Source organism: Neolamprologus multifasciatus, chromosome 22, assembly GCF_963576455.1.
Source record: "Neolamprologus multifasciatus chromosome 22, fNeoMul1.2, whole genome shotgun sequence".
NCBI classification, from domain to species: domain Eukaryota; kingdom Metazoa; phylum Chordata; class Actinopteri; order Cichliformes; family Cichlidae; genus Neolamprologus; species Neolamprologus multifasciatus.
In genome coordinates, this window is record NC_140459.1 from 13,428,392 (window position 1) to 13,452,750 (window position 24,359).

The following is a 24,359-nucleotide window of genomic DNA, read 5'->3' on the forward strand; positions in this document are numbered from 1 at the left end:
AGATTCAGATATCGTTCGAGGACTGTGCATGTTGTGGAGGGAATGTTCAGCCTTGATGTTGGATGTGTTTCACATGGCGTGATTTCACATTTTTACCTTTGCTGGTACCGTCAGGCCCGCGGAGCACCGTGCACTCCTCTATGCTGCCGAATGGCTCGAACATTTTCCTCACATCGGTGTCCGTCTGCTGCTTTCCCAGCATGCCCACAAACAGCTTCCTGTCTTCTAAGGGGAAGGAGATTACCAGGATGGGAGGGAGAAAGGAGGGTAATGTGTGGTAATGTGAGTGAGATTAAAGACGGGGGGAGAAAGAGATGTTTTTATGAGAAAGGTAATGCAAGTGAAAGCGTGCGGGGAGGGGTGGAGAGGGTGGAGAAGGGGGAGAAGCACCATGTCACTGTACATGCACGAATAACAGAAAATGACAACAGGGTGACAAGCAGTTACAAAGAGGGCTGGACGTTAGCCTGCTGTACTTCGGAGCGCCACCAGAGTGCAGTAACATGAACGACACAACAAACAGCATCTGGCGGTGACTCAAATGTTTGTCACCCTCTGTGTGGTCAGAGAAGCTGCTCCGTCTGTCCCTGTCTGTGAAGGATCAGACCAGCGATTCTGCATGTTTGAGCCCATTCACTACAAATTGCGCGCGCCTTACGTTCCTGCAGATTACTCTCAGAAAGAACAACCGAGTGATACATGTTTTGTTTTATTCCCCCCCCCCAAAACTGTTCGTGATGCCATTTCTTTCCAATTTATTTCCGTATGATAATCAAATGTCAGAGACTTGAAGCTTGAGATACAATCAGTCACAGCGAACGTGCCATTATCCTTATTGCAAACCTACATACAGCCTAAATGTCAAGGAGATTGCAGACGATAATGTGGTTTGATTAGAAACACCTGCCTGGGTGGTGTGTTGATGTGGAGGGTTTGGGTATTGGCTAATGAAAAGCACAGAATTTGCTCACTACGCTGTGAGCCAATCAGTGTCAGAAAACGCATAAAAAACTGTTTATATATGTATATATATAAAAACAGCATATAAACAAATGCCTGCATCTGCATGCTTCTTGTCTTGTGATACTAAAAGGAAACCAAAGGATTTCTATTACTGTTTTGTGAATTTTAAAGAGCTAAAAAAAAAATCTAAAGTGTTGATCCTTCAGGCTGCTGGCAGAGAATCTAAAATCACATGCTCAAAATGTTAAAAACTTGGACTGACTTTTAGGAAAATGGGCCCTTTTCACAGCAGGCGTTTTGATTTGCCACAGTGTGACAGGGAGCCAGCATGCACAATACCAGAACCCTGAAACTGAAGCAGCTAAATGGCATTCAGCCATCATTAATTTTATTATCTACACCTGTGCTTTTCCTACTGTGGCACGTCAAACTCCAGTGAAAACAGGCCTATTAGAGACAGTGGATGCTGCGAGAAAGAGTCTTGGATTATTTCCTGGATGTCGACTCAGATGTGAGAGCTTTTCCAACAGCACAAAAACTGGAGCGTTGCATATTTTAATTTCATTCTTGCAAAAACCTAGCACATGTGATGCAGCGGCTACTGTGTCTGAAGAAAATTTCAAGTTTTAGCTAATATCAGGATCCTTTAAGTCACGTGTGTAGGGTTAGGGGAAAGTTTTATTTTAGCCATAAGCTAAATAGACTTATTTTATTTATTTATTTATTTATTTTTACCCTTTATTGTGATAGAACAGTGTAGTGGAGAGAAGACAAGAAACCCATCATGAAGATGCGCAAATGGCCCTGGGGCAGATCTGAACCCAGGCTCTACGTCATCCCCACAGCACATGGGCAGCCCACTCCACCCAGCTAAACCAGTGCCCAGATAGCCAGATTTTAAGAAAATAACAGATTACATTTTAAATGCAGTCTCACACATTTTGACATGTTTGTTTTTCCTGTTCCTAAATGTTTTACAGGTAGGTATAAAAATGCGTGGACACTGAATAAACCCAAACCAAAATCACAAACCTAACTCAAGCTGGGTGTCTCGATGGAGGTTAAGAGGTTAAGTGATCAGATGCTTATTATACCCTTTGTACTTTTCATAATTACTAGTTTAAACGTAGTCCTCCAGTCTCTAGTGATTTGGTTATCTTTAAAATATGCATCTGGATGAAGTCAGATGTGACATATGTGAGAGCGTTTACCAGGTCACCGGCAGCCCATCTGGCCTTAGGGTTTGGTAAACATTACAGTCTAAAAATCAACAAGCAACATCTCTTGGTTTCTGAAAATTCTCCATTCAGATTATGACTAAAAACAAACCCAACCCTAAAGGGAGAGTGAGCTGGTGTTATGCTTTGAAAATTAGCAATGGTAATGTAAAATGATATGAGATATGAGAGATGAAGTATCTTTAATACCTCCTGTCAAAACCTACCAGTGTTTTATTTTATGATAGCGTAAGTGGCTGTGTGCAGTGTGTGATGTACAGGTGTAGTTTGACAGCAGCAAAACATCCATCTTGACAGGCAGCTGAGCCGACTACTCAGTCTGAACAATAATCTGCTGAAGGGCTGATAAAATCTGTCATATTTTCAGTGCAGATTGCATCTTTTAGGAAATAAGGGGCCTTTAACATCAGAAATTTAATAAAACATCAGCTCCACTGTGTCCATGGTGACGGTGCATGACACTCTGGGTTATGGCAGCTTGTCTTTGTTTAGTGCGGCTGGAAGAGGCACATTTTTAACCAACATTACAGGACACAAACCATGATCTCCTGGCTGATAAATCTGAAAATTATGGCGCCGCTAACTGCCTCAAACTGTGCCGTTATCTCTGCGTTCGATTTTGCGGTAACCAGTGCAAGGCCACGGTGTCAAAAGACAATTTGTGATTTATGGTGAGGCACAGGAGACAGATCTATCACATATATAACTGTCATATTAGTGCACACCATTTAAACCATCTATCCATTTTCGTAACCACTTATCCTACTAACTATGCAGTGTGAGTGAGCGAAACCCTAAAACAAAGATGTTCAGAATCACCGATTGACCTCAAAAGCATGTCCGTGGGTGAAAACCAGAAAAACGTGCCAATCGTTTACATCTTGCGGTCAACTTACAGTCCCAATCATCGCGCTGCACTGCTGTACTTTCCCTGAACGCATCCTCCACTCAAGCACTTACCTCGTGCAGGTGTTTTAATGTCACTGCAAGACTAACTGACGTGTTATCGCTGATATTTCTGGAGGTGTTTATGTTTGAACAGGTGTTGTGTGTCTGGGTTGGGGACAGGTGTCTCTTACCCCCTCTGCTTTCGCTGTCTGCAGGCTTCACTTGGATTGGGCGGTTCATCTGGAAAAAGATGACATAGTCGGTTTAAACACAGGTCAGGGCTAATCAACAAAAAGAAAAATGCATTCATTTTAACATGGCAAAAAGCATATAAGCATGGAAATAACTGGCACAAATTGGAGTTTTAATGTGGCAAATGTGCCCCTTGCTGTTATGTAAATGACAAAAGATGATATTCATGTTTGTGTGCTTTATATAACCATTTATGTAAATGCAATTATAACTGTAGTACACATTTGTGCTTGTTTAGATGTTTGCAAATGTGGCCTGTACTCCAGTCGTTTATATTTACACACCAATTTCTCTCCTTTCCTTTTATTGGGCCAACTCGACTCCAGCAGGCCACAGCTGACACTGATATGTGTGATATTACATTTGCAGTGTCATACAGTCTCTCTTTCTCGCCCCACCTCCTCTCTCCGAGTCTCTCTCTCAGAATCAGCTCTAATCCTGCCGTCTATCGTTCCCTCTCCCCCTATCACACAAAACCAGGAAAAGCACACACCCACGCGGGATTGGGGAAGTGATAAGATTAAGAACACTCGCCAGCTAATCTGGATTAAAGGAGCACGCAGCATCAGAATAGAGAGAGATTCTGAGCCTGACAGAGGCAGAGACGAATGTCGAGAGGAAGGAATATCAAACAAAAACGCGAAAGAAAAAAAGCAGGGAACACACACACACACACTTTACATTAAGTGACCTTTTCGCTATTCATAAAAGGCCGCTTCGCCGTCCTCTTCCTGGCTATCCGACTATTCAACCTCCAGACGAAACAGCAGCTTGTCCTTCAAATGTATCAAGCATGAAAAGGACCATTGAAAGAAAGAAAGCAAAATAATGTACAAGGGAGAGCAAAAAGGGAAGAAGAGTGGGATTGGGTTTGATTTGGGAGGGGGGGGGGGAGCATATGGAAGAGAGGAGTCAGGTGGGGGATGTGCATGCGAAGAGAGGAAGGGTGATGAGTCGAGGTGAGAGCAACAGAGTGACACTCTGTTAACTTTGGCTTAATGAAGGTCTTAATTATGGAGCTGGTGACATTTCAGCCAGTCGCTGATCCTGTGTCACTGATTGATCCACTGTGATCAGTCACCAGGAGACACTATTGATTGGTGTCGCGAGGACCCGCATGAATAAACATCTGTGCTGAGCCACCAGCTGAAATATCCCCAGCACCTGCTATACAAGGCTCCCGTGTCTTCTCATTCAGAGCAGTCTAATCGAGTGTACCAATTAATAGGATGATGGAGTAGATGGAGGGGAAGGCTCAAAAAACCATCTTCCAATCAGCTAAGCAAATGGAGGTCTTGCTCTGGCGGTCAGTGAATAATAATTTTTTAGTTTAAATTTTTTACAATATGCTAAAGAGAAGATATCATCATTCCAACCGAGTCTGCATGCTAAAATTCTTGTACTCCGGGTAAAGCTAGACAAATATACCTCACGGTACGTTATCGGCACAGTTTCTTGTTTATACCAGCCAGTTCTCAGGCAGGAGAGAGTGCAACAACAACCTGTGCAAAATAAGTATTACCTTATTTACCACTGTGAAAAATTACCACTGTTTTTCTTCGGTGTTGTTGCCCATGCTGTGATTTAATCTGTATTCTTCCTTTATTCTTCACACATACACCTTTCTAAAGAACGCACCATGCTGTTTTAGTGTGAACTGCCCAGTTACTGAGATATCAGCTTTAGTTGTGTGCCTTCTTTAGAATATCGTGGAATCCGATGATATTTAAAACATTTTTAAAAATTTAAATATGGCCTGGTTATTATAAGAATCCACAAACCTTATTGTGAGCAGTTTTTTGGAAGCATTTTCTTTTTACTGTCTACATTCACTACATTACAGCCGTAAACTTCATAAAAAGACAAGCATAGCCTTTGTGATGCCACTGTTTGTTTGTTTTTTCAAAAAATCCCTGCTTCAACGCTCTTTTAGACTTTAATAGAGACAAAAGTCAAACTCATGATGATCATCTTGTGTTCAGTAAACAATGAAACTAATGACTGAGACTATAAACTCATCAGGAAAGCATTTACTGAGTTCATTAATGCACACATCCTGTCAGATGCTAGTATGCTAGTGTGAGCCTCTCAATGTGTCAGTAGTGTTCCGTTAGCAGTGGCTATAGCTTGTCAGACTGAGAGAACATCAGTGTGTTTGTGCATGTGCATATGGAAAAACTTGTGAAGGAAGGAAAACTGATGGTGGACCAACATGCTAAACAAGGTGCTGCTGCCTGTTTTGTTTTGACTGATCTGAGATCCATCTACATCTACAAGCTCACTATTATCATCATTATCTTAACATATAACCACCCAAGCCAGTATGTGCAATGTAAGAAACTCCTAATAACTCCTTTGACATGTTAGGAAAGTTAAGGAAAATCTTGATGCTGGATAGGGGATGTCAAATCCTGAACAGGTGCAGGCTCCACCAGGATTTTCAGATAAGCATATATAAGAAAATGTTGTTTGACCAGACCAAAGTTTAACCAGCTGTTCTACCAAAACTCCACCTTATTTTTTTTTTTATTCATAATTTTAATACCCTTGTAGATACTGACAGTCACTCAGTGTCTGAGCTATCAGTTATTGCACGCCACTCAATCATAGCAGGAAGGATTCTTCCACACATTGATACAGTTGGTGGGTCTATTCTGGCAGAAAGAAAATAGTTCCTACAATAAATGCTCACAAGAACATTTGTAGATTGTTTTTTCCTCTCGAGTAACCAGGTAATAATTTAGCCATGTGCTCTCTAGCACCAGTATATTCAGGAATCTACAGACATCTATAGATAGATACTAGAAATATAAGCTATTTTGGGGTTAGCTCTCTCTTAAAGCACCTTAAGTCAATGCTATGAATTAATGGCATTAAATTAAGTGGCAACTTTGATTGACATGTTTGAACGATGCTTATAAAAAGCCGCATGGCCCATATTTCACTGTGGGAAGACAAATAGTGAAGGCCGTGGTGGTGGTGGTGATAAGGAGAAGCGCAGCAGATGGCTCAGGAGATTGGAATTAGAATATACAAGAGGAAAAACAGTGAGAAGTGGAGGCCATCAAGGCTGTGCCACTTCAGATCTGCACAGCAACCGGCTGCCGGTCTGATAAAGACCATGCTCACATGGCCATCGTCATGACAACCTCAGAGATGAGAACCCCCACATCAGGTAAACAAGGTTGCCCTGAACAACCTGCAAAAAAGATGGGTGGAAAACAAATGAGGAGGACAAAGGGTGCTTCTAGGTCAAGAGATAGAGGGATTAGATGTGCAGCGGAGGAAGGGAGAAGACGAGCAGGGGGAGGAAAAATGAAAGAATAAAAAAAAGAAAAAAGAAAAAGGGATGGTAGCAGCTTCGTTCGTGCCTGTTGAATGTTGGCGCTGCCTCGAGAGCAGATGCAGAAGCAGGGAGAAAAATATCTCCCTCTAAACCTCAACCACTAACACACACTTTACAGTAATTTGCTCTCTCCCCTCCTCCTCCTGTTGCTCCCCTCCCCTCCCTCTCTTAGGCTTGTTTACAAAAACGGTCCCATACTGTGCACAGACAACACGCATTCAAACCTGCCTGATCAACAGCCCATTTCACCACTGTGTGTTTTTGCTATTGGCTTTTTCTTGCTCCCCCTGCGCTCCATGTCCAAACACGCCATGCAGATATTATATATACAGTCATCCAAACAATGCTCCGTCGGCTCCTGACGGTCACAGTGACGCGAGCGCACATCTACACATACTTAATCTTTTCTTTCTGTGATGCCGCGGGGGATTTCACGAGCATTATGAAATATTAAATCCACAGATTATCCAATCAAATAACAGCTCGACCCCTTCGCCATAATGCATGACCCCCCCTCTCCATGCCATCAAAGTTCATACACTGCAACAACAAGCCCAGAGAATCTACATCGTCAAACTGATTTAACAATTTGGACTAAATCTGCCAATGTATATTCAGCATCATGATTGGATTTAGGAGTATCTACATTTAATAGCTTTAACCCATTAAAAGAAATAGGTAATACAGACATTGCAAGGGCAGAGAATTTAGCTGGGACTGGAGGGACGTGTCCCCAGCAGTGATTTGGGTAATTTATTTTAAATATTGTGGCGAGCAGAGACGCACTATGATAGACATCAGCGAGACTGATTGAATTTCCCTTTTCAGCTACTTATTTTATTATTTTAGGGGCATTTTGATTTTATTACAAAATGACAAAAGAGAGAACAGAGAAATCTGCTCAGGAAGCAGCTCTCTCTTTGATCTTTAACAAAGCACAGAGCATCACACTGAATCTAAGTGGTCTCAACCCAGGGCATCAAATACTGCCGTGCTGTCAGATGGTGCTGGAGTCACATAGATATGCACAAGGTATGCTTTGGGATCAATCCCGTGACGCACGGACGGCTATAATGGATGCCAAGCATCTCTGCATCCAGAAGTTTGTTACCCTGGAGACTACCTCTTGCTTCAGATTTTGTGTTTTTAACTAGATTTAACTTATTTTTAAAACTCACCAATTAGTTTTGATTTCTCTCGCTTTTTACTTTCACTTTTACTCTGTGGTTAAATATCGATAAGAAAAGAAAATCCTTGGTTATGTTTAGAATGAGGTTGGTATTTAGGTTATGTCCTTTCACACCATTAACCCTGCAATTGGAAACAAGAGGCTTACCCAGTGTGTTTAAATGTGATGCCAGGCTGTAACGTACAAGCCAAAGGCTACAAAGTGAGTATCTTGACAAGAAGTATTTAAAGTATTGGACATGAAAACAAGCTGACTGAACACACCTACACTGTATGGAAAACAGAATTAGAGCACAACAGCTAATTTTTTAATTTAGATGTTTTCAGTCCCATGACCACAGGTGTATAAAATCAAGCACATGGCAACGCAGTCGGCTTTTTCGAACATTTGTAAAATAATGTGAGCATGTTGCTGTAATAGGATGCCACCATGGTGACAAATCAGTTTGTGAAATTTCTTCCCTTCTAGATATTCCATGAGCAACTGTAAATGGTATTATTGCCAAGTGAAAGTAACAAAAGTCACAACAACTTGGCCACAAAGTTGCAGACCACGTAAGTTACAGAGCTTGGTTGCTGAATGTTGAGGTGCACAGTGCGTAAAAGTCACCAACTGCTGAGCTCCAAACCTCCGCTGGCATTAACATCAGCACCAAATCTATGTGCCAGAAGCTTCATGGCATGGGCTTCCATGGCTGAGCAGCTCCTGTGAGTGTAATGCATAGGTGGCCCGGTACATTTGTCCATAGTGTATCAGTCCTACAACAGGGATTATCATCAGCACAGCACTCAGAGTCACAGTGCCCCACATAAAATAAAAAATGCTAAAATATTATTATTAATAAGATTTTATTTATCCAGGGAAGGCTAACTATATATGAAAAAAAATTGTCAGACCAAAATCGCAGCTGTTAGTTTAAAAAAAAACAAAAAAACAGAAGTGCTTGTTTTTCATTGCATATTTTACTTTCTAACTAATGTGCTTAAACACAACCTATGCAAATCAAGTTTACTTAACTCTCTTCCAAGCAAATGGAGACATTTTAAGCACAAGGATATTTCTCAGACTTTGCACAACAGTCCTTGTGCTTAAAATGTCTCCATTCGCTTGGAAGGATGTTAAGCACAAACAGATTCACAACCTTAATAAAACACACAAGGCTCCCCTGTTGTAAATACAAGTCTGAATAAATGGCTTTTATTCTCTAAAAGGGCTCAAACTAAGTAGCCTGGTGTATTTAGGTGTATTTAACACCCTCCGCAATCTTTTATTTAACAGTGTACAGATTGAGGAGTGGCCATCGCCACCGTGGAAATGCATTTTCATGTGCTACAGCAAGGCAAATGTGTTTTAGATAGAGTAAAGCATACTGATGATGACATTTTTCTCGCCTTACTATTATGACCTGCAGAGCTGATGATAATCTGTCTATATAGTAGGCTGCTACTGCTGTGTGAGTGGTGGGGAGGGGGCCACATTGCTGCCTGTTTTCTCTCCAATTTCAATACATTCTGCTTGTACGCCCGAAAAAGCTGCCACTCTGAATGGTAAATATATCAGCGGAGACCGTCACCCCGCTCTTTCAAGAACATTTACAGCAGGGAGGCAGAGCTGGAGGGGAAGAGGAAGGGGGAGGAAGAGGAAGAGGGAGGGGAGGTGTAGCTGGGTGGGGCGGGGGGGGGGGGCACAAAGACAATTTTCCATCTTCGCCTCCCCTCCGCTCCATCACACAGCGCTGGTCATTGCATCGTGCTGGTTGCGTAGCAACCTGGCATCCCTCGTCCCAGCCGTCTCCAGGCAACCAGACCTGCGACCGTAATCAACCTGCCACCTCCCACCTCCCCGCGCCGCCTCCTCCTCCTCTCCCCCCGTCTCTGTTCCCTCTCCTGTCTCTGCTGCTTTTTGCTCCCTCGGTTCTCCATCCACCTCCTCTCTATCGTTGCAAATGCACTTACGCTGAGACGCACTTGTGAATTCACCCCGTGGGGAGAAGAAGAAACACAGGTGGAAATTGGTATATTAACAGGCATTAAAAAAATAAATAAATACATAAATAAAATAAAGGAACAGAAAAGAGAGATTGCAGTTGATCACACAAAGAGTTGGAACAAAGCGGCACACAAAAGCAGAGATGCACAAGTGCGCTCCGTTAGCGTTTCCACACGTGGATGCACACACAGATGCGCACACACATGGGCGGGCAGCCACATAAAGCAGAGAGAAAACTCAACCTTCTCCTGAATTCAGTCAAACACAAAGAGACTGACAGCACTTGTGCAGTTCGATAATATTTAAACAATGTCCCAGTCTTCAGTGTCAAAGCCGCTTCCCGGTGTTGTCTCCGGCTCTTACAGGGTTCACCAGTCTGTCCGGCGCTGACAGTGTCTCGAAGCTGACATTCAGACGTTTAGCCAGACAGCCAACAAAAATCCTTCAAAGTGAAGAAACCGAATATCAAAGAGTAAATTCCTAACAATACTCGAGTTGACTCTCAATTGTTTTGTCTGTTCTGACTGTTAAATATTCATGTCAAGTGTTGTTTGACTCGAATCAGCGGAGCAGAGGGGGAGAAAGAACTGAATCACAGGCAGATTTCTGTGTGTGTGTGTGTGTGAGAGAGAGAGAGAGTGCAGATAGAGTCCATGTCCTACTTTTTTCCTTTTTTTTTTTTTACTTTAACTGGCACGATTTACACATTTTAACTCCACTACAGTCCATGCATGCTCATTAGATAACCAGTCCTGCACCAAAGTTCAAAGAGCCTAATGAGTTTTGTGGCAACAGCCCTTCTCTGCTTTTGTGTGTGTGTTCGTCTAGCAAACACACACTCCCCAACCCCCCCAAAAAACACACAATTCCTCAGTAACAGATGTCTGTATTTAAGCTGATAAACACACTGCCTCAACGCACCTCCAGCCTTCACCACCCTTACACCACCCACTGTTCATTATGTCAAACTTTCATTCAATCCTTCCTCCCCTCCCCCTACCCTCTATTATTTCTCCCTCCCTGCTCCAACTTCATTTATCCAATTTCTCTCTAATTCACACCCATTTACCACCTCCATAAATCCGATCTGCATTCATCATTACAGTCGCCCCAGAGTGACGTACAGAGGACGAGCCCTCCCCCCCCCCCCCCCGTTGTTGTCACGCCTGTCCTGCCCAGCCGTGCATTTATATGCATGCATATGTAAATGAATCGACGCGTGAATGCACACTTAACTCCAGATAGATTCATCAAGTGAACGCACTCGCTCCGAGGCGCGCTAATTGCTATCATCATCAGCATCATCCCCACAACTCGCTGGCATCAAGATATAGGTTGCATGTGGAGGCGCCGATTTATCTCCGTATTGTCAGTGGAATAAAAGACTTATCGTGTTCACATCACAGGAGCATGTTTAAGCCTTCAGACCCTCTGTTTTTGTCATTTTTTTAAAAAATGCACATGAAAATGGCAATTTCTGATAAAAGTGAAGCTGAAGGGTGGAGGCTGAGCAAGTGTACAAAGCTAACAGGTATACAAGAGATTGTTAACATAACCCTGCAACCCACCATAGCTCGTGTGCATCTACAGTAGGAAGTTTGCTCAAAGATTAAGGGCACAAATTACAGCACTGCGCAGTACAACTTCCTATCTCATATCCTGTGTAAAAAGCCGGAGCTATATTTAGTACGTGCATTTTTTTCAGACTATTGATAAAACCCTTCTGTCTGCTCCGTCTGACTCCTTATGTCTGAGTAAATGTCAAGCTTAGTCAGATGTTCCACCACAAAAAGGGCTCTTTCCTCTCATACGGGCAGCTTAAACGCAAAGAAGGCCTCGCAGCGCAGATTTCCCTCTCATACACGCGGCTGATAGTGAATGAAGAAACCCGAGGAGAGCTCATAATAAACCCTTCCCTCCATCCATCCATCCCTATCTTTGGATGTGTACTCCCCCAGGAAACACGTGCATACGAAAGCAAACAGACAGTTATGCACACTCGGGCACACAAAAGCACGCACCCTTCATTAAACCGTGTAGGTGTGAACACCTGCCCTCCCTTCCCCCAGCTGCACATGCAAATACACTCCAAGTACACACACGGCTGTTCCCCCCACCCCAAACTTGGGCACAGGCTCACTATTAGATTTAGATGTTATTCATTTTAGATATTAGATTTAAAATGAACAGCAAGACATTGTTGCAAATATTACTTCAAGGAAGCATTAAACAGCTTCGTGACTATCCAAATGCATATGATTCTCATTAAATGAAGGAAAAGCTTGACATTTTGCCTTCTTGTTGAGATCTGATGAGAAAAATCACCACGGCTGTCATATCTAGGCAGCATTTATGAACTAGAGTATGAAGCTTGTTAGCTTAGCTTGTTAATCCGGCTGTTGAAACAAGATGATGTGATATTCAGAGGCACTGATAGGTGCATTTTATTCCCTTTAGAAAGAGATAGATGAAAAGAGCTAAGCTAACTGTTTTTATGCACAATTTCAAACTAAAAAGGTTGTTTTTTTTCTTTATACAGCACACAGCAGGAAGTAATCCACCGTACTCCAAACATGTTTGTACTTCCTGGACAAAACATGTTGGAGGAGAATATTAAAAGATGCCAATGAAGAAGTGCCTTAAACTTGTATTACATGTGACTGCCATCAGAAGGCGAGATCTGTGCTTGCAAAATGACTTTCTGTCCTATAGACGTTTTGCACGTGACGTCATGCACACATTACCTAAGAGCTATCTGCCATATTGGATGTGATACAACCACCAATGGTTGATTGGGGGACTTCCTAGAAATTGCTTGCTGTCACTAGGTAAAATTGGTTGCCTCCTTGTGATTGTTTTGGTTGTTTGCAGATTGCCACTGTTGATTGTACTTTTGATGGAAATTGCCAACTTGTCTGCAAACACTAACCATGTACTAGCAGAGTGGGGAGAAAACGTTTTTTAAAAAAGGCACCACGCAAAAAAGAAAGAACCTCAAGCTACAGAGTAAAAATTGTAAAAATAAAAAGACACAAGTTTATTTTGAAGGCAAACAATTTACGTTTTCTGTTTTTGCCACACTTCTCACAGTTTTACAACTACTTGGTGAGTAGTTGGAGAGTGTTTGCAGACAACTGGGCATCTTCCATGCAAAGTACAAGCAACTGCATCTATCTACTACCAACTGGAGCAATTGCAAAGAGGTTTTTGGTGCAGCATCTCCAGATTCACCTCATGACTGGTAGGAACCTCCAGCAAACAGTTAGGGAAAACACATTTTCCCTTGTCAACAACTCAGTGAGTGCAGGGGATCAACCAGTGGTTGCAGTTTTAGCAACTGATTTCTCAGCGATTGCCATCAACCTCCAGCTACCACTCCCCAACCGGTCGAGGAATGCTACATTTTCCCTAATGACCGGTGGTAACCAGAAGTTTGCAGAGCAGTCTCTTGGCCTGTGTGATTCTACATTTTCACATATTCAAAATGGTGCACAAGCTATCACATGATCACTGCAAAACCTCGCAGAAACCTTGACCTCTGCAAAGACTTTCATTGTGAGTTTTTGGGCTTAATAGTCACTCATATTTAATAAAAGAAAAAAAATGTAATATTGTAAATCTTGGCCATACTATGTTTAAAAAGTAAGAATTATCCGGGGTACACATACTGTTTCTCGGTCAGACCTTCCCATCTTGGTCGCATCAATTTTTTTTTTAAAAATTTTATTGTGTTTTTTTCATTCGTTTTTTTAAACCGGACAAAGTCACGGCATCAGTGAAAAGGTTTATCTTGAGGTACCAAAAAAGGACTTCAGCTAAGCTAAGCTAAGCTACGTTAGCCTGCTGCCTGCCTGCAGGTTAATATTTACTGGACAGAAATGAGAGCAGTATTGATCTTCATATTCCTCTTGACAAGAAGACAAATACATCCCAATATGTCAAAATGACTTTTCCTTTAATCTATTGATTATTTTCCCGATTAATCACGCTCTTTACAGCCCATTGTGACATTAACATTATTTTTGTTTCAGACAAAAAGTGGCAAACACATTCAGTTTACTACCACAGAGGTCCAAAAAAGCTGAATCTTTGCTGTTTTTGCCAAAAAATGCCATAAAAAATGAATGCATCGTGAAAATGGTGCTGATTCATTTTCAATTATTTTGATTATTTCAGTTAATTTCAGCTCGACTGACCTTATTTGACATTATTGAGATCTAAGTTCAGTTTTGGAGGCTGCTTTACAAAATGGCTATGATTAATGTGGCATAATGTGGACGTTATTATCTCAGAGTGCCTCACAACAGCTGACCAGACCAGACAAATGGCCTGAGACAGTGCAGAGATAAAGCGATAAGAACAGAGGGGACAAGAGTACAAGATGTCCAAACAGGACAGAATGAGTGCAGCTCAGGAAGCAAATCTTCTCTCTCAAACCTCCATTTTCACAATCAGAGTGAATCTGCTGTTTTTTATTTTTTTACTCGTGCCCTTTCCCCCCCTCCTCCATTCTCTCGCTTTCTTTCCTCACTTTCAGATGAATGTGCTTTTGACACTCTTCTTCCACCTCACACTTAGAGACGGACTCTCTCACCTGAAATTAAACACGAGGCCAGGTGCCACTCTGATACAACCATCTGTTCGGCCCTGTTTTTTCTCTCCCTTTTTTCCCTTCTCATTGTTAGCAATGAGAGGGGAAAAAATAGTACAGAGGGGAAAAGGGGCTGTAAGACTGACCCTTTCTTCTTAGAGAGGAAAAAGGCTTTTTAAAAAAAAAAAAAAAAAAAAAAAAAAAACAGTCCTGACTGTTAATGAGATCTTTCAGCTTTCTGTACATTCAGGTGTGCTTTCATTTAAGCTCTCTTGTCTCAGTCCTATAATTGCTATCATGTTTTTCCTTTTGTATCACCCTGGCCATGAGATGCCAAAGTTAATTATTCTTTGGCAGTGCAGGTGCAATTAGATGACAATTACACCACAGCTGGTGGCAGGGGTGGGAAGCAGATCTTGTCCGTGTGGGCGTGTATGGAGCTAATAAGATGGTTTTCCTCTCGCTCTCTTTTTTTTCCATGGCAAGGAGGGGGAGGGCAGGGAAGGACTGGGAAAACACTTGAGGGTTTAGCTTGTTCCACACGGCTTAGAGGTAAGAGGTTGTGAGGAAAAAGAGCTGCTAGAGTAGCAGAAAGAGGGGGGGGAGGCTTTATTATGGAGCATTGGGCCCTGCTGATCAGCCTGCAAGAGGTCAGGAAGGTCACGCTACTGTCACACTAACAACAGGATCTCTTTTGTTGCCACGTTAATACCATCCTGCCCCTTCAAACTGTCCCTGCCTGCCATTACAATGATACCCTACTGCTATAGTATTTTCTCCCCCGATAGAAAATGAATGCTTTAAATAATCAAACAGACATTTATATTTTAAGAACAAAAAATGTGGTTTGAGCTCATAAAAATCTGCTTTTGGATTTCATCTCCTTCTTTTGTAATTTAGACGTAATAAAGACAGCATTTGACGGCCTGCCTGTACCCTTAATGATGAGTTCTGACACCTCAGTATATATAAATAAAAATGTGGTTTAACAACCATTAGACTAGTTTCCCTGTTTTTTCAAGGGTAGCTGCACAGGCAGAGACCACCCTTGCAAATGTCTGATCAACACCCAGTCGTTTTGTTCTATTTGCAGTCCTGAAATATAACCGAAACTACTCAGAAAAAGAGCTTCAAGGGATACTCCTATAAGCTTTCAAGGGATAAAGAGTTAAAGGTTCTCAGCTTTGCAGCAGAAGAAAACACTTATCAGTAATACCTGCTGTTGTTTATAAAAGACTCCTCCTTGAATCAAAAACCCTGCTGATTTAGTCCTCAGTTCTGTCCTGAAGTTGGTCATGTTCATTATATACACCTGGCTTTTTCTTTTGGGTGTTAGAGGGTAAGCTAACATCAGCTAACTCGCTAATGTGTTTGATTTACTAGCTAACCTCGGCTTACATCCTTGCTAACGGTGTTATGCAGAAGCTTAAATAGCAAAATATTTCACATCAGTTTACATTTTTCATCTTTACGTGAATTGTGGCGTCTTTATTGTTGTCTGTTTGTTGTTAGTGATGTTAGTGATTTCTTCACTAAAGCTTTAAGTTAACTTTTGCTAATATCTAAATACTAACCTCAATCTTACATGATAGAACCCTGAGCACTTGACACAGAGGTAAAACACTTTAGAGTGAATATCTTTTACATTTTTATACAAATTTTTTTTTTTAATATTTTTTTGTATTTAGATTATTCAGCAGGAATAAATATACAATAAATAAACTGTACCAGATATAGCTAAAACTTACATTTCTTTACATTTCAATTCAAAGTTGTACTGGATTTGATACCTTTACCAGTCATTAGACAATCCCTGACTGGTTGGTAAGTGATCAATAGACAATGCGGGGTAGTAAAAACCCCTGCTTGCAATTGTTTTGGACAAGCATACTGCTGCAGTCGCTTGTAGTTTATATGAAAGGCTACGACTTTGTACCAAACGCTTGCTTGAAAAAGTGCAACACAGTGAAAGTTGACAGTGCTGCTCAGTCAACACATTGAATGCAAACAGTCTCATTTTATGGATTGTGTTGCACTTTTCATTTTTACTATCTTGTCCAAAGTAGTTGGTAAGTGAGTGCAGATAAGTCAGCATCTTCCACTGCAAGCTACAGCAAAATGCACAAAACCAAACATATCACAGCACTGTATACCTCTTTGCGACAGATTTCAGTGGTTGCCAAATGGTTGCCAACCAGTCTCTAAGTCTGTGTGACAGGGGCTTATTCACTAATGGTCACATGACTGCAAAATATGAATAGTTCCTAGTCAGATGCCAGTTAAAAAAAACTGTCGAGCATCAAAGATATGAGTTTACAGGACTATTACCAAGTCCTGGTAGGTAACCAAGATTCTATACAGGTTAAAAGGTTTAAAAGTTAACCAAGTAACACACTGAAAAAAACTGTACAACCAACCACCTATAAAACTGGATTACTATTTATAAAAAAATTCTAAACAGTCTTTATTTCTGTTTACCAACACGTCATGGATGGATTACTTTTTGTCTGTCAACTACTGGTTTAATAGATGATCTATTAATAGTTACTGTCTATCCTCTACTTAGAGTCTCTAAGCTTGTCATATTTTGACATTTTTAGGCTAAAAAAATGTATCAATTATGAAAAAATCTTTAGCTGCAGAGTTACACTTTTCACCTGCTTCTTCTCTTTTCCCTCAAAAACTACAGTCATGAGCTGCCATTCAGAAGAGGGGGGAAAAAAGAAGTGAATGATGTAGATTTCAACAAAAATAACCAAAAGGAAACAGCGGTGAAGCTGTCTTAGTAAAAGAGGAAGCAGCGGTAAGTCTGGGAGCACACTCTGTCTCAGTAATTCCTTGCCTTGTCGCCTTGTCTCCCATATAGTTGGTTATTATAGAGACGCGGCTGTCATGTCATATTTAGCTCTGGAAATGTCATTTGGCAGCACACCTGCTGCCTGGCTATGCTAATAAAGCTAGGTTTAACTTTGATTAGAATTCAGTGAGAGAGATGGATCGAGAGGAGGGGGAGATGGAGAGAGAGAGAGAGAGCAAGTAAGAAAGACAGAGACACGGAAAGGAAGAGAAACATCAAAGAGAATAAGAGCTGGCAAAGTCACTCCAGCAGCGAGCCTCATAGCTGTCTCTTCCGACCCATGACATGTAGCAAGATGACTCATGCCTTAACTGGATGGATATGTCTGGATGCATCACATATGAAACATAAGAGGAGGGGAGGGGCAGCCTCTGACCTTTATTGGTGCAGATTAGCTAAAGGGGGAAATCAACCCTACATGTCAAACTTGGTTAATTTTCCCAGGGTCCTGTGCGGCATGGTCAGATAGCCCGGCGTGCCAGTTATTCTGCTTCTTTGATGTAAACACATACACGTACGCCGTCAAAGACTCGAAAAGACAGCCACACACTCACCCCCGGTAGCGTCTTCTGCTCGTGCAGTGCATTCTGGGCTTTCAGGGCAGACTCACGTGCACAGTATGTCAGGAAGGCACATCCTGGAGAAACACAAGATCACTCATATAAGTGCATTGATTTTTAATGTCTATATAACGTCAGCTGGCAGCCACCCTATTATAAATATACCATTCGGTCATGTGTGTTCTTATTTTATTGAGATTAATAAACACTAAGAACGATTCTGGGTCAACGTGCGTTCACATTTTCTAATAAATGTACAAATAAAAAGCCCCCGTGCCTTTAATCAGACTGTCATTTTTTGTTAAGCAGTTCCTCCTGTGGCACCAGAGATCTATGGGATTATTAAAATAATATCTATTCAGACACAAGCAGCCTGAATGAGTATTTAATATCATGCTGTTCAAGCAAAAATGTATGCAGTCCTACATAATAGAGAAAGGCCTTCATTAACCTTTAGGGCTGCACACAAATCATGAATATGTAAATGTATGCAGAATAGGTGTTATAGGTGTTAGAGGACCCAAACCACCTGGCCTATATGTCTCCCCAATGACTGATGGTTTATGTGGATTTATAAAAGCTTTTGTTTTCTGCCCTCAGATTTGCATTAGGAATGACAGCACGGATCATTGTTCAGCTTCGGATCGCTCTGCCAGCTTCGGTCCATCTGTCAAACAGGATTTTGAACGTCGAGTTTTCCTCCTAAATATACGGAGCCTGCCCACCATGTGACGAGGAGAAGTAGTAGTAGTAGTAGAAACAGTAGTGGCAGTGGGTGGCACCAGTTCTTTCAAACTGAGCAATATCGCCGTATGATACTAATTAGCGTCTGACAAAACACTTGGTTTTTTTTTAGATTTATCTCAGACAAATGCCTTCCTGCTGACGAGAATTTACCAACATTTAAGTGAAAAAGTACACTCACATCTGAACTCAATTCAAGGAGTTTGGAGATGACAATTTTGGCCCTCTGTGAATAAAAATCAAGCTGGCAGGAGGGAACTTTTTTTTTATAATGTTTGTGTCTTTAAATTCAGATTGTAGCATCATGAGGTAGGCGTAAAAGGAAACCTTCCAGCGTACCCCGAAGCCACGTATTCATGAAGTTAATAGTCATTTTATGTTTGTTCTAACTGTATTCAACAGTTTCTTTGCTGCTTCCTGTCTTGTAGTTGTTTCCACAGTAGGCCTAAGGTTTAAAAGCACATTGGCCTTGGTAAACCTCAGTCAGAATCACTGTTAATGACAGATGATAAAAATATGATATTTTATTTGTAACTGTAGCAAAGTCTATGGGATATGAACAGATATTTGTTCATGCCAGCGAGCGAGTAAGATAATCTTTCAATTTTTTTTATTTTAATTTGTATTTTTTAGTAGAAACACTAAACAGGATCTACAACATAAACCTTCCACCAGCTGTTCATCACAAAGGCTCCAAAGGGACAACAGCTCGATGAGAAATCATCCCACATGACTCACACTTATTGGAAATCAAATCAGAGCATATACAAGAGAAAGCTTCCCCTGTCACTGCACAACATGCTATAAACCAACAAATTCACGCCTCATTTTTTTTACTCCTTTAACTGGACACCTCCCTTACCTTTGTGCATCCCCGTGTACTTGTCCTTTATCACCGTCAACTCATAGATCTTGCCAAACTGCTCAAAGATGGGTTTCAGGTCCTTCTCTTCCAGGTTTCGGGGTATTTGCCCGATGAAGAGCTTGATGGCGTCAGGCTCCTTCATTGAGAAGTCTGGGGAGGAATAATAACACACACATACACACACACATATTCAGAGACACATATAGAGTGGAGGCGGTCAGGAGGAGCAGACAGGAGCTTGCGGGCTTAAATTCACACTGCACAGGAGGTGCAAACAGGAGGCCGAGGATGGAGGTACAGATGGGAGCGTTCGGCGAGAATGGGAGGCTGAATTAATGGTTTCTACACCCTCTGAGATGTGACAGCCCAAATGCTGTGGTAGATTTCACAGAAACGCAGCACAGTTGCATTGCTCTAAAGATTGCGTGTGTTTGTGTTCATTTTAAATCTAAATTAAAATGCTCACAAAGTCCAAGAGCTCACTCTTGCCCATGGATACATCTAAAAGATGAATTTTAAATAAATGTATCAGCCTCCCTTTATTTATTTTTTTATTTTTTATTTTAGAAAGAAGATATAGAGCAACTGTTTTGTCGTTTATTTTGCTCAAGAAAATGAATTTCAAAATGTAAATTACCCCAAATGACCTCATAACTTTCATATTTGTGGCGTCACATGGACACCTACAAACACGACTCACGGCTACAGAGCTCAGGTGCACTGCTTTTGCCTAAAACTGGGAGAATAATATGCAAAAAAAAAAGAAAAAAAGGGGGGGAATGAACGTGATGCTGTTGTAAACGATAGTAAACAAATTCTGAATTGCTCTCTGGGCCGCTTATATTCGAGCCCCCTTTTTACAGAAACATGACATTGTGTCTGTCAACACAGCTGGAGACCTGCGCTCTCTTTGTCAAAGACGCTGGTGACAACAACAATGACCCGAACATGATGTATATATAATACACATATATATAAATATATATTGGGGTTTTTTTTTTATTTACACCACAAACAACAAAGGGATAAAAAATAAAAGAAGAAGAAAAAAGAGAGGCAATACCTGTGGTGCTGTTTGTGGCAAAGAATCGGCGCGATCAGTTGATGCCTTTCTTCTTCTTCTTTTTCCCCCCTCGCTGTTGTTTACTTATCAAACCTCAAATTACTCAGTTCATGTGTCTGCCAGAGCGTCTTTGGATCCTGTAACAAGTTAGGCCCGCACGCCCCCTAAAACAACACAAGTAACATCCAGCGACGGTCCTTTATTCGGCATGAGCGTGCTTTTCTAGCTCTGCTTGTTGTTTTTTTCCACTGCTCTTTCCTGACAGATGCTCCGTATTTTTTTCCTTTCAAATAAATTTGGTGTATTTAAAATGTATATATTTATAAACAAATCTCTTACTGGCTTGGCTAAACGGAGAGTGTTGAGATAGGTGGATATTTAGGCTTCCTTCAGTAGACTGTGGGGAATTGGCAGTCTGGCTGGCTGGCTGTCCTCTCCCTCTCCCTCTCTATGTGTGTGTGTGCGTGTGTGTGTGTCTGTACTCCTTTGACGTCGTAAGCCGGTGTCTCCCTCCCTGTCCATCTCAGCTCCATCCCTCCCCTGGGCCGTGATGTCTACCGCCAGGGACCGTCGCTAACTTACCAGCCCTGTGACAGCCGGAGAAAAGGAGAAGAGCGGAAAAAACCTACAAAAAACACAACTATATATGTTTATCCTGCTGTACTCTCCTCAGCGATTTGGTTATATATATGTATGTACATATATATATATGTATGTATATGTATATATATATACATATATATGTATATATATATATATATATATATATATATATATATATATATATATATATATATATATATATATATATATATATATATATATACATATATACACACACATATATATATATATATGTGTGTGTGTGTATATATGTATGTATGTATGTATGTATATACGTACATTTATTTATTTTTATATATATATATATATATATATATATATATATATATATATATATATATATATATATATATATATATATAAAATAAATGTATGTTTATACACACGCATTGTTACACTCTTTCTGAAAATACCTCCCAGATGAAAGCCAACAGTCTGAACCTTAAACATATGTTTTGGATTTAAAAACAATTGGTGGAATGAAACTTTTTTATTACAGTGTTTGTGTCTGTATTGACCTTTTATCTTTGGCTATTAGTCAACACTGGAAGGATAAACTTATGACTTTGGTTTAACACCGCACACTAACATAACAGAAAAGGTTATTTTTTAAGATCCAAATAGATTTTTTTTCATCACGGCTGGCTGTCATTTGTGTCACGGTCCCAAAGCACATCTACTCCTTAAAATTCAGCTTGCAAAGACAATTATTTTTCATTGCTTGTTATCTAAAGAAACTGGATGAGGCTTCTGGCCTCAAGGGTGCCTTCTATGTGAGTTATTTTGGGCATGTCCAGCTGTGAGGAGACATCGCAGGAGAGTCTGGACACACTGGAGAGATCATGTCTCTCTGCTGGCTTGAGAAAACCACAGAAAACCTGGAGGCGGTGTCTGGGGAGAGAGCGGGTCTGGACACTTCTGCTTAGGCTGGTTCCCTGTAACACAGACTTGTGTAAGAAGTAGAAAATGGATGGACGGGCTTGTGATCTGATGCATAATGAACACGTTCACAGAAACACAAGTGTTTGCACTCACATTCAGAGCTGCACAGACAGTGGAAAACATGAAAAACCCACACAGAAATGCATTAATGACCCTCCGATTATAAGCTGCCAGCTCATCTCATCTGCTCAGAAACCCAAAATCAGGTTAAAATAAAATGCTGTGTATTTAAAAAAAAAATCTGATAATTCAAGGTGAAATAATGGGAAATTCTTTCTCCCTCAAAATAGAAAATATAAGGCAGCAGGTGTTTGTTTTCGGGATATTCGTTTTTCGCGTGGAGATTAAAAAGAAGACAGTCCCTGACATCAAGAGACGCAAATCCGCCTTTTGTTCTCGCTGTGGAGCTGGCCGTGGTCCTGAAAGCTATCGGCTCAGTGTGCTCATGATACATTCTCGGGGATACAATGTAGCCTCTCTGAGTAGGGGAAAGGGCGTTATATTCATAAGTATATTCGTAAATGCGGGGGCCGATTTCACAGGACACACGCACACACACACACGCCCTCTCTGAAATCTCGGCAGCATGTAAACAATGAACCCACATGACAGCAGGCTGCACACACCCGACATGCGCACACGGCGCTACTTCAAAGGAGTCACGATCTGGACCTGGTTGGCTTGAGCATCGAAGCAGCGTTATAGTTATTCTAAGCATACCTCTGGGCACAGGTTTCTCGGTGGCCTCACCATTTAATACTTTATATTTCCAACAGCAGAACATCTCCTCGGCTTGTGTTAAGACGGCCATCTGCCATCATCAGTCACTAAATCCTATCTGCCCGCCGCCAGTCAGCCCCTCTGTAAGCCCGTGCAGGCGTGGCAAAAACTCAATTCATCTGGTGTCGATCGGGTATAAATGGGTGATAAGGAACAGCGTCGGGTACGTGATTTGTGTCATTTTCACAATGGATGACAATTTTATTTTTCGGAATGTAACTGACAACGACATCTGGTGACAAGCTGCTAACAAATGCGATGCCAGCAGGGGTGCTTATGTTTCTGCTGTGCTCTAAATGTAGGACTTTAGAAAAAAGAAAAAAGAAAGATAAATCTGTGGGTTTGAATGTGCTGCTGTACAGATAGACAGATAGATAGATCTGAATCTTTAATAATACAAAACCTCTAGTCTGCTAATATACAGTCACTGCCACTTTGTTAGGTATACCTCCTTAACCTCTCCTTAACGCAAATAGACCATGTAGACACGGACAAGATATTCTGCTGTTGAGATCAGAGATCAGAGAAGAATGGTCAAACTGCTTCCGGTCGATAAGAAGGCAACAGTAACTCAAATAACCACACATCACACCCAAGGTGTGCAGAACAGCATCTCTGAACACACAGCACACTGAACCACACTGGGTGCCAACATGTCAGCTATTTCTGAGGAATGTTTCCAGCACCTTGCCATAAAGAATTAAGATAGTTCTTAAGGGAAAAGTGAGTCTAACCGAGTACTGGCAAGGTGTACCGAATATTTATAACGAAGTATAAATACTAGGTAAATAAAGGTTAGTTTGAAATACATCACTATCATTTAACCCTCTGCTGTCTGAGGTGCCACAGGGTTAAGGTGCAAGAACCCAACCCTGTTTTTTTAAGGAAATTATATACTTAACTGTATTTTTTGACTTGTTAACTGACACATTTATTTTGCCCTTGATTTTAAAGACATTGAAGAACCATTTTCAAAAGCCAAAAACCCAAATATTCTTATAGCACAGGGTCAGTGATGAGGGCAGTTGCCAAAACTGATGTTCTGAATTAGATGTTACTGGATTAAATAAACAAAACCCATTAAAAAAAACCCACTGTTTTAAGAAGATAAAAAGGTTTGACTATAAAGAGATTTTTGAACAAATGTAGCAGAAATAAAGATGTTTATGTCTTTTGTACCTTTTATTAGAAAAGCAGAGCCGTTATATGAATGCTATGGTACAAAGGTTTCACCAACAAATACAAAGGAGGGGTCAGCTGGAAAGTGAAAGCAATCTGAAATGGAAATACTAATTGATCCAATCAAAATTGTCCTTTAGTGCAGGTGTAATGGACTCCCACAATGACTGTAACTTAATTACACAAATGTTTCCCGGAAGATTTAAATGCTCCAGAAACGGGTCTTAAACTCAATGTTCATTAAAGGTCATAAGAGACACTCTCTTTGAATTTTGTCTCTTACAACAAA

General features: G+C 41.1%; 1 protein-coding gene across 6 annotated transcripts in view; it reads right to left on the reverse strand.

Annotated features, from left to right (window-relative positions):
* The window catches only part of celf3a (cugbp, Elav-like family member 3a), a 36,131-nt gene extending 15,192 nt beyond the window's left edge, over positions 1–20,939 (reverse strand). For 3 of the 6 annotated variants that reach the window (XM_085147569.1, XM_085147570.1, XM_085147568.1), the window contains exons 1-5: positions 20,546–20,939; positions 19,480–19,632; positions 17,868–17,950; positions 3,281–3,329; positions 97–225 (exon numbers count right to left, since the gene is read on the reverse strand). In XM_085147569.1, coding sequence (XP_085003695.1) covers positions 97–225; positions 3,281–3,329; positions 17,868–17,950; positions 19,480–19,624 — 406 coding nt within the window. In that variant the 5' untranslated portion in view covers positions 19,625–19,632; positions 20,546–20,939. The other 3 variants (XM_085147571.1, XM_085147573.1, XM_085147572.1) reach the window with 3 other exon arrangements.
* Between the last annotated feature and the right edge of the window lie 3,420 nt (positions 20,940–24,359).